This window comes from Mandrillus leucophaeus, unplaced genomic scaffold (assembly GCF_000951045.1).
Source record: "Mandrillus leucophaeus isolate KB7577 unplaced genomic scaffold, Mleu.le_1.0 Scaffold144, whole genome shotgun sequence".
NCBI lineage: Eukaryota > Metazoa > Chordata > Mammalia > Primates > Cercopithecidae > Mandrillus > Mandrillus leucophaeus.
This window is the reverse complement of record NW_012101410.1, coordinates 2,930,562-2,942,492: the sequence shown is the minus strand read 5'-3', so window position 1 is coordinate 2,942,492 and position 11,931 is coordinate 2,930,562. Positions and strand designations below refer to the sequence as shown.

General features: G+C 36.5%; 1 protein-coding gene across 3 annotated transcripts in view; it reads right to left on the bottom strand.

The window, feature by feature from the left end:
* SPATA7 (spermatogenesis associated 7) overlaps positions 1–11,931 on the bottom strand; it is a 67,200-nt gene that overhangs the window by 20,401 nt on the left and 34,868 nt on the right. For all 3 annotated transcript variants that reach the window (XM_011974288.1, XM_011974289.1, XM_011974286.1), the window contains one exon: positions 3,148–3,281. In XM_011974288.1, coding sequence (XP_011829678.1) covers positions 3,148–3,281 — 134 coding nt within the window. The remainder of the gene's footprint in view (positions 1–3,147; positions 3,282–11,931) is intronic.

The following is an 11,931-nucleotide window of genomic DNA, read 5'->3' as shown; positions in this document are numbered from 1 at the left end:
ATATACACCATGGAATACTATGCAGCCATAAAAAAGGATGAGTTTGTGTCCTTTGTAGGGATATGGATGCAGTTGGAAACCATCATTCTCAGCAAACTATCGCAAGAACAGAAAACCAAACACCACATGTTCTCACTCATAGGTGGGAACCGAACAGTGCGATCACTTGGACTCGGGAAGGAGAACATCACACACCGGGGCCTATTATGGGCGGGTGTGGGGAGGGATTGCATTGGGAGTTAAACCTGATGTAAATGACGAGTTGATGGGTGCAGCACACCAACATGGCACACGTATACATATGTAACAAACCTGCATGTTGTGCACATGTACCCTAGAACTTAAAGTATAATAAAAAAAAAAAGAAAAAAAAAAGAAGGCAGAAATAAAAACATATTAAATGCCCCATTAAAAAGACAAGGATTATCAGATTGAATAATCTGACCCACCAAATACTAACCTAAAACATTAAGATTGGCAGGTGATACTTAAAAAAAAAAAGAAGAAAACATTAAGATTAAAAAACAGAAAATGATATACCAAGTAAATACTAGTCAAAATAAAGCTAATTTAATTATATCAGTATCAGAAAATATTAATAGAAAAAGCATTAAGGTAAAGAAATTCAAAGCACAGTGATAACAGGTTCAGTTCACCAAGAAACTACCTCCTTCAGGTTTTTCTAAATCTGTGTTATGTATCTCTAACATCTCTAAATCTGTATTATATAATAACATGCATTCAAAATATATAAATCAAAAATTAATAGTACCACAAGGAGAAATAGCTAAATACATAATTATGTGGAAGATTTCTCTCAATAACTGATAGATTAACCAGACAAAAATAATCAATATGTTATAAAAGATTTGAACATCTGGAAAATACAAAGTTTAATAATACACTATATATTAAATACTACATGCAAAAACTATAGAATATATTTTATTTTCAAACATATAATGACACAGTACATTTAAAAAAAATTGTCCACCTACTGTGACATAAAACAAGTGCTCAATAAATTTCAAGAAATGGATATAATACAGATGTTTCCTAACCACAATACAATAAGGCTAGAAATCTGTAACAAACAGTTACTAAGGAAAAAATAGATATAGAGATTAAGAAACAGTTCTAAATGACTTCTGGGTTAAACAAAAAAATCATAATGAAAATTGTAGGCTGGACATGTTGGTTCACGCCTGTAATTCCAGCACTTTGGGAGGCCGAGGTGGGCAGATCACTTGAGGTCAGGAGTTAGAGACCAACCTGGCCAACATGGTGAAACTTGACTCCACTAAAAATACAAAAATTAGCTGGGCATGGTGGCAGGCACCTGTAGTCCCAGCTACTCGGGAGGCTGAGGCACGAGAACTGCTTGAACCCAGGAAGTGGAGGCTGCAGTGAGCCGAGATCACACTACTGCATGCCAGCCTGGGCAACAGAGCAAGACATTGCCTCGAAAAACAAAACAAAAAAACAAAAAAAAGAAAATTGTAAAATACTTTGAATTGAAACATAATAAAAATATCACATATCAAAACTTGTGGGATGCAGCTAAAGCTGTACTTGGTGGAAAATTTATAGCGTTAAAAATGCTTACACTAGCAAAGAAGTAAGGCTGAGAATTAGTAACTTAAATAAAAATAGAGATAGTACAGCAAAATAAACCCAGAGAAAGTCAAAGAGGGAAATAAAGAAAAAGGCAGATATTAACAAAACAGAAAACAAATACAATAGAGAAGATTAACACAATAAAAAATGTGTCCTTTAAAAAAATTGACTCAATCTCTGATGAGAATGACGAAGAAGAATGAAGGTAGAAATAAACTACCTTAGGAATAACAAGGGGAAATAATACATATTCAGGAGAGATTAAGAGAATAGTATGAACAATTCTCTGCCAAAAATTTACATAAAATGAACAACTTCCTACATAAATATAACACTGAATTCATTCTATAATGACCTAAAAAATGAATCAGTAGTCAAAAATTTTCTCATTAAAAAAACACTTTAGGCCCAGACAATTTTAATGTTGAGTTCCATCGAATTTAAGGAACAAATAAACCCAAATGTACACAAGCTAGTCTAGAGTACAGAAAGAAGAAACAGTACCCAGTATATTTTACGAGGTTAGCATAACCAGACACAAGGAGTAGAAAAAATGAAAATGACAGGCCAGTATCAATAATGGATAGATGCCAAATTTCTAAACAAAATGTTAGTAACTAAATCTAGCAATGAATAAAAAAGGTAATGTACCACGACTAAGTTCTGTTTACAACAGGAATGCAAAGTTGGTTTAACATTGAAGTCAATTGTTGTAATTCATTACATTAACAGATTAAAAGAGGCTCAGCACGGTGCCTCATGCTTGTAATCCCAGCACTTTTTGGGAAGCCAAGGTCGGTGAATCACTGGAGGTCAGGAGTTTGAGACCAACCTGGCCAACATGGCGAGACCCCATCTCTACTAAAAATAAAAACATTAGCTGGAAGTCGTGGTGGGTGCCTGTAATCCCAGCTACTCGGGAGGCTGAGGCAGGAGAATTGTTTCAACCCAGGAAGTGGAGGTTGTAGTGAGCCAAGATCATGCCACTGCACTCCAGCCTGGGCAACAGAATGAGACTGTATCAGAAAAAAAACAAACAAGCAAAACAAAACAAAACAAAAAAACCACAGATTAAAAAGAGAAAAATTATATCATAATATCATCATTCCAAGAGATGCAAAAAAGCATCTCATAAAATTAATATCCACTCAGCAGAAAGGGGGAAAAAAAACTTCACAAACTAGGAATAGAACTTATTTAACCAGATGTTTGAAGGTATCACAAAAAACCTATAACTGGAGTCTGCAAACTATAACCTTCAGGCCAAATCTGACCCAATGTCTTCAGTTAATAAAGTTTCAGCAGAACACAGTTACGCCCATTTATTTATGTACTGCCTATGTCCGCCTTCCAATGGCAGAGTAGTTGTGACAGAAACTGTATGGCCCCCCGCCCTTTTAAAATATTAACTATCTGGATCTTCACAGGAAAAATTTGCTGACCCTAAACTATAGTAAACAAAGTCAGACTGTACCACTAATGAAGTACCATAGAAACATTTGCTTTAAAAAAATAAAAATGCTATCTTACCTTTTGTAAGGTGTTAAAAAGTGACTTGGAATTATTTTTAGAATTGGCTCGCATTGCAGTTTTAGTTAATTTGAACTCTTTTTCACATCGTGCTAATTCCTTTTTGAGTTTCTCTCTTCGTTGTTGGTCTGCATCTAAAAGAGAAAACAAATCTTTCAAAATATGGAACAAAATAGAAAATTTTTTTGTCGTCTTGTTAGAATAATAAATGGAACATTTTTCTTGTTAAAATGTTATGATATGCAAATAGAAATCCATATACTTTCCTATATAAAGAGTTACACATTTTAAAAATTATTTATTTCACATGTGCCTCTAGATATTAACATTTAATTTATAGAAATTCTAAATGGATTAACTATTTAAATAACACAAACAATGTAGTGAGATTTGTGTAATTACCAAAAGAAAAAAAAAAGAACGCCAACAAGATATGACAAACTGGCTAAGCCTAAGGGTATAAGAAAGCAATTCTTAGCAGTTATTCACAAAGATATGAAGGTTACAAATGCTTAACCATGTTATTTGTGACTATGTAATCACCAAATACATAAGTTTGTACTAGTCTACAGACTTATTCTCCAAATGAAATATTATTAATACCATCATATTCCATTAAAGTATTAAATTTATATGACTTCAAAAGGTGATGTTACATTTTAAAAACATTAGTATGATCAGGGCAACTGACTTCTATTTCTCTTAACTGCTATTCATTTGGAAATACAAACAAAAAAGTGCTTTCACACTTTAGTGTGCTTTATGTCAGGCACTGACTAGTTATCAAAGACTAATCATTATATAAAGATTAAAAATAATGAAATGAAAGCTAGCCAAATTTCAGAATTAAGTAGAAGGTTCACTATCAGTAAAACAACTTGTCTTTTCATACAAAATTAAAAATCTATTGGAATTGATTCCAACTTAGTGGACAAGATAGTATCAAGTCTAAAATCACTTTTATTTGAATCAGAATTTATAAAAATGTCTACAAGCTTAAAAAACTAAGGTAATTTATATGTACATATAGCTTTAGTATAATTGTTAAACAAGATTATAAGCATGTTAAAGTAAATAGGTCTATTTGTCATTTAAAATGACTGAAATATTACTTTAAGGCTATTCTAGCCTCAAATACTTGCCTAATGAACGTATTAGCTAAATTATAATGCTTGTGGAGTGAATTAAATAGTACCTTCTCAGTTGGATCTGTTATCTTACTTATAAGTAAAATAGGTGAGTAAAAAAAGAAGAGTCCTCAGACACTAACATTAGAAAAATGTTCTTTTGTATTGTCAAATCTACCTATTCATTTATAAGTAAAACTTCCTCACACCATCTATAAAAATCAACTCCAAATGAATCACATTCCTAAATTTAAGAGCTGAAACTATAAAATTCTTAAATTAGACAATCAAAATTGAAAGATGCTGGCTGGGCCCAGTGGCTCATGCCTGTAATCCCAGTACTTTGGGAGGCTGAGGTGGGCAGATCACTTGAGGTCAGGAGTTCAAAACCAACCTGGACAACACGGTAAAACCTCCTCTCTACTGAAAAAAGAAAAAAAATACAAAAATTAGCCGGACATGATAGTGTGTGCCTCTAGGCCAGCTACTTAGGAGGCTGAGGCAGGAGAATTGCTTGAAACCAGGAGGTGGAGGTTTCAGTGAGCTGAGATCGAGCCACTGCACTCCAGCCTGGGTGAGAAGAGTGAGATTCTATCTCAAAAGAAAAAAATTAAAAACGTTTACACTTTTTCAAAAGCCACACGTGTGAGAAAAAAGCAAGTCACATATGGGGAAAATGTATTTTCAAATCATGTATCTAATAAAGAACTTGTATTTAGAAAACAAAAATAACTTACAAATCAATAATAATAAGAAAACCCAATTTAAAAATAGGCAAAAGATTTAAATAGGTATTTCATCAAAGATATATAAATGGCCCATATGCACACAAAAGAAAATGCTCTACATCATTAGTTATGAAAGAAATACAAATTAAAACCACAATGAGATACCACTTCAATCTCACTACAATAGCTATAGTTAAACAGGGTCAATAACAAGTGTTAGCAAGGATATACAGAAACTGAAACCCTAATATATTGGAGGTAGAATACAAATTGGTACAGCCACTTTAGAAAAGTTTGACAGTTTCTTAAAAAGTTAAACATAATATTACAATATGACCCAGCAATTCCACTCCCAGGTATATGCTCAAGAGAAATGAAAACATGTCCACACAAAAGACTTGTATATGGATGTTTGTAACAGCACTATTCATAATGGCCAGAAAAATACAAGCAATACAAATGTTCATCAATTGATTAACAGACAAAATGTGGCATTATTCATGTAACAATTCTATTTTGCAATGAAAAGAAATGAAGTACTGACACAGGCTACAACATGGACAAATCTCTGAAAACCATTATGCAAAATGAAAAGACTAATGCAAAAGGCCATATAAATAATTCCATTTAAGTGAAATGTTCAGAAAAGGCAGATCTGTAGAGAAAGTAAGTAGGATACAACTAATATAGTTGTATAGATGCAGCTGGGAAATGCCTCTCCCACCAAGATGAGCTAAAATATTGAGTAAACCATCCCACTGAACAGAACTTTTGAGAGGAAATGCTGCAAATTGAGAGAGTTGACACAGAGATCATGGTGAAGAAGGAGGAAGCTGGGAAACCTGCACAGAGTCGCTGAGAGCCAGAACTAGCTCCTGGTTCTAAGGAAGCGGTAAGTAAAGGAACTCTGGGATCCTAGCTACAAGAGATCCCACGACCCCCATAGCCATCTGAATTGGAGGGGGAACTGTCTGGAGATCAGCAGAGGCAGTGCTCAAACCCGAACAGAGCCCAGGATTCCTGACGCACAGTGCAGCTGTGGCAAAATGCGACCATAGGCACCCATCCCCCAAGGTCCTCCATTTTGCTCTGCGTGACTATAGCTCCTGCTGTCTGCCAGACCAAGAGAAAGCAAAGGTTGCCTTTTCTGGGAGACTGGGTCCATCTGAACTACATGTCCCCATTGCTTACTAGCCCTTCCCACGACCACTGCCTGGTTGCTCCCACAACAGGGTGCCCATAGCACAGCCTTCACTGCCCTACGTGATTGTTTTACTGGTGGACTGCGAACAGTTTAGCTCCCCTGCACAGCTGTTGCTTCAACCTGAGGGGCTAGAGAACAAAATCATAGGCTGGCCCAGTCCCAATTTCCCAGGATTCAACTACACCACCCAGGGGTATAAAGCTGAGATCTGTGACCTGAGCTTGAGCAGAGCCAGAGCCCTCATGCTTAGAACACTGAGAAAAACATCACGCAGGTTCATCATGTGATAGCATGGGAGCTGGGCATCCGCTACTCCAGAAGATGGATCTGGCAAGGGTGTGGTCTGTTAGCCAGCTACAGCCTCTTCCTCAGGGAGTCCTATGGTAGAGAATAACTGGAACAGCCCAATGATCTGGGTGCAGAAGTGTTGGGACAAGCCTAGCTGGTCAGGCTTGTTCCTGGGGCAGATGCTGGAATGCTGGAAAGAGACCCACCAGGTCAAGGGACCATGAGCTAGGTAGGCCCCACAGCCAACTGCTGGGCTAAAAAGCTCAAGCTGTGTGTGCCACACAAGCTGCACATCTGTGGTACCACTGCTATGCCTGGGGATCCCCCACCTTTTTCCCACTCCATCACAAAACCACAACAGACAAATCCCAAAACACGCTCTGACTCTGCCAAACTCAGAGGACCAATGAGTGTGCAGAAAGTTGTGGGTCCCCTGGTGACCTAACCTTCAGCTTGAACTGCCCCTAAGTGAGGGGGGAGTGCAGCTCACCAAAGCCCGCGCTGGGGCTAATGAAATGCAGGTATGGCTCCAGTAATTGTAGGGGGCTCTACCAAGGCCTGAGAACAGACCTGGTGAGGGAGTCATCTTTCACTGCCCATCTTTCCTCTCCAGAACACTGCTGCTTACACACTGAAATACAAACAGGTACATGGCTGAGAGACTATGTGTTGGTCCTTACTTTTAAGTGCCATCTACTGGATCACAGCCTGAATTACAACACCAAATAAAAATAAATTTCTTCAACACATAATGCCTGTGAAACCCAATGCAGGGAAGTAAGGAACCCATACAGAGCCTTAGCTTTCTGAAATCACCCAGAAATGAAGCCAATCAACTACACACCACATACATCACAGTCAAACTCTCAAGGGAAAAAAAAGAATATAGAAACAAAAAGCCCTAACCAAATGACAGTGAATTCAATAAAAAGAAAGAAAAGAAAGAAATACCAGCCCCCTCAGATGAGAAGGTATTAGCACAAGAACTCCAGCAATTCAAAAAGTCAAAAGTCAAGAGTGTTTCCTTACCTCCAGAAGATCACACTGGTTCTCCAGCAGTGAATCCTAGCCAGATTGAAATGTCTGAAATAACAGACATAATTTCAGAATCTAGATGGTAAGGAGGCTCAACAAGATCCAAAAGAAAATTGAAATCCAATCAAAGGAAGCAAGAAAAATGATCCAAGAAATGAAAGACAACATAGCCATATTAAGAACGAACCAAAATGAATTTCTGGAATTGAAAAATTCACTATAGGAGTTTCACACTACAATTGAAAGCCTTATTAACAGACTAGACCAAGCTGATGAAAGAATTTCAGAGTGTGAAGACCAGTTCTTTGAATCAACTCACTCAGAAATTAAAAAAAAAAAAAAAAGAATTTAAAAAATGAAGAAAGCCTCTGAAAAATACAGACCAAACCTATGACTCACTGACATGCATGAGAGAGGAGAGAATAAGCAACTTGGAAAACATATTAGAGGATATAATCCATGAAAATTTCCCCAATCTCGCCAGAGATGTCAACATACAAATTCAAGAAATTCAGAGAACCCTTGTGAAATACTATACAAAATGACCATCCCCAAGACACAGAGTCACCAGGCTTTCTAAGGTTAACGTGGAAAAAAAAAATCTTAAAGACAGCTAGAGAAAAAGGAACACCAATAACAGGCTAACAATGGACTCAGCAGAAATGTTACAAGCCAGAATAATTTGGTGACCTATTTTTAACCTTCTTAAAGAAAAAAAAATGCCAGCCCCAAATTTTATATTCTGACAAACTAAGCTTCAGAAACAAAGAAGAAATAAAGTCTTTCCTGACAAGCAAAAGCTAAAGGAATTTGGTATACCTAGACCTAGTGTGTTAGGCTGTTCTTGAATTGCTATTAGAAATACCCAAGACTGGGTAATTTATAAGGAAAGAGGTTTAATTGGCTCATTATTCTGCAGGCTGTACTGGCAGTATAATGCCAGCATCTGCTTCAGGGGAGGCCATATGAAGCTTCTGCTCATGGTGGAAGGCAAAGGGGGAATGTGTATTTCATACGGCAAGAATGAGAGGGGAAGGCAGTAGGGGCATACACTTTTAAACAACCAGATCTTGCAAGAATTCACTCACTATCATAAGGACAGCATCAAGCGGGTGGTGCTAAACCATTCATGAGAAATCCACAGACATGATCCAATCACCTCCCAATAGGGGCCAATCCCAACACTAGGAGTTACATTTCAATGTGACATTTGGGTGGGGACAAATACCCAAACTACATCACCGAGCCTACAAGAAATGCTCAAGGAAGTTCTAAACATGCACACATAAGAATGATACTCACTACCATAAAAGAATACGTAAATACAGAGGTTCACAGACCCTATAAAGCAATTACACAATCAAGACTACAAAGCAACCAGCAAACACCACCATGACAGGTTCAAACCTCACACATCAATAGTAACCTTGAATGTAAGTGGTCTAAATGTACTCATTTAAAAGGCACAAGGTGGCAAGAACCACTTTTTATTTATTTTTATTTATTTAAAAATAAAATAATTTTTTATTTAAAAAATAAAAAAACAACACCCAACCTTCTACTATCTTCAAGAGGCCCATCACACATGTAATGACACCTACAGGCTTGAAGTAAAGTGATGAAGAAAACCTATCATGCAAACAGTAAATAGAAGAGCAGGGGTTGCTATTCTTGTATCAGACAAAACAGACTTTAAACCAACAGCAATAAGGACAAAGATGGGCATTACACAATGATGAAGAGTTCAATTCAACAAGACTTACCTATGCTAGATATATTTGCACCCAACACTGGAGCACCCAGATTCATACAACAAGTACTTCTAGACCTATGAAAGGATTTAGACAGCCACACATTAATAGTGGGGGACTTCAACATTCCACTAGCAGTGTTAGATAGACCCTCAAGGCAGAAAACTGACAAAGAAATTCTGGATTTAAATTTGACACTTGACCAATTGGACCTAATAGATATCTACAGAAGAATACTCCACCCAACAACCACAGAATAAACATTCTTCTCATCTGCATGTGGAACATACTCTAAGATCAACCATATGCTCGATGATAAAGCAAGTTTCAATAAATTTAAAAAAACTGAAACAACGCCAAGTATATTTTTGGATCCCAGTGGAAAAAAAGGTAGAAATCAATACCAAGAGGATTCCTCAAAACCACATAATTTTACATGGAAATCAAACCAACTTGCTCCTGAATGACTTTTGGGTAAACAACACAAGGTGAAATTAAAAAAAAAAAAAAAACACACAAAAAACTCCTCGAAATAAATAAAAACAGAAACACAACATACCAAAATTCCTGAGATGCAGCAAAAGCAGTGTTAAGAGGCAAGTTTACAGTGCTAAATGCCTACATCAAGAAGATAGAAAGATCTCAAGTTAACAATCTAACATTGCAACTAGAGGAAGTAGAATAACAAGAACTAATCCCAAAGCTAGTAGTAGAAAAGAATTATCTAAAAGCAGAAATACTTGAAATTGAGATTCCAAAATCCATATAAATGTTCAATGAAACGAAAAGTTGGTTTTTTGAAAGGATAAACAAGATCAATAGACTGTTAGTGAGATTAACAAAGAAAAAAGAGAAGATCCAAATAAGCACAACCAGATATGACAAAGGCAATGTTACAACAGATCCTACAGAAATAGAAAAGATCCTTAGAGACTATTAAGAACATTTCTATGCATGGAAACTAGGAAATCTAGAGGAAATGGATAAATTTCTGGAAACATACAATTTCCCAATATTGAATCAGGAAGAAATTGAAACCCTGAAGATACCAATACTGAGTTCCAAAATCGAACCAGTAATAAAAAAAAAAACTACCAACCATAAAAAGCCTTGGACCACATAGATTCACAGCCAGATTCTACCAGATATACCAATAATTGGTATTAGGCCTACTGAAACTATTCCAAAAAATTGAGGAAAGACTCTTCCCTAACTCATTCTATGAAACCCAATCTATGAAACCAGCATAATGATAACACCAAAATCTGGCAAAGACACACCAAAACTGAAAGCTATAGACCAATATCCCTGATGAACACAGACACAAAAATGCTCAACAAATAGTAGCAAACCAAATCCAACAGCACATCAAAAAGTTAATAAACCACAATCAAGTAGGCTTCATTCCTGGAATGAAAGGCTGGTTCAACATACGCAGATCAATAAATGTGATTTACCATATAAACAGAATTAAAAACAAAAACCTTATGATCATCTCAACAGATGTAGCAAAAACCTTTAAAAAAATCTAGCAATCCTTCATGATTAAAAAAAAAAAACCCAACAAATTAGACATCGAAAGAACATACCTCAAAATAATAAGAGCCATCTATGACAAGCCCACAGCCCACATCATACTGAATGGGCAAAAGCTGGAAGCAGTCCTCTTTTGAACTGGAATGGCATAAGGATGTCCACTATCACCACTCTTATTCAACATACTACTGGAGTCCTAGCCAGAGCAATTAGGCAAGAGAAAGAGAGAAAATGCATCCAAATTGGAAAAGTAGTAGTCAAATTATCTCTTCCCTGATACGATTCTATAATTAGAAAACCCTAAAGATGCTGCCAAAAGGCTTCTTGAACTAATAAACAACTCCAGTAAAGTTTTAGGATACAAAATCAATGTGCAAAAATCAGTAGCATTTCTATACACCAATGACATTCAAGCTGAGAACCAAATCAAGAACACAATCTCATTTACAATAGCTGCACACACACACAAAATAAAATACCTAGGAAAATATCTAAGGAGGTGAAGGATATCTAAAAGAACTACAAAATATTGCTGAAAGAAATCAGAGGTGACACACACAAATGGAAAAACATTCCATGTTCATGGATTGGAAGAGTCAATATCATTAAAATGTCCACACTGCCTAAAGCAATCTAGAGATTCAACACTATTCCTATCAAACTACTAACATCATTTTTCACAGAAATTGAAAATACTATTCTAAAATTTATATGGAACCAAAAAAGAGCAGTCCTAAGCAAAAAGAACAAAACTGGAGGCATCACATTATCCGACTTCAAACTATACTAGAAGGCTACAGTAACCAAAACAGCATGGTACTGGTACAAAAACAGATACATACACCAATGGAACAGACAGAGAACCCAGAAATAAAGCTGCACACATAACTGATCTTCAACAAAGTCTACAAAAATAAGCAATGGAGAAAAGACTCCTCATTCAATAAATGGTGCCAGGATAGGTTGCTAAATCATATTCTGAAGAATGAAACTAGACCCCTACCTATCACCATATATTAAAATTAACTCAAGATGTATTAAAGATGGCCGGGCGCGGTGGCTCAAGCCTGTAATCCCAGCACTTTGGGAGGCCGAGAAGGGCGGATCACGAGGTC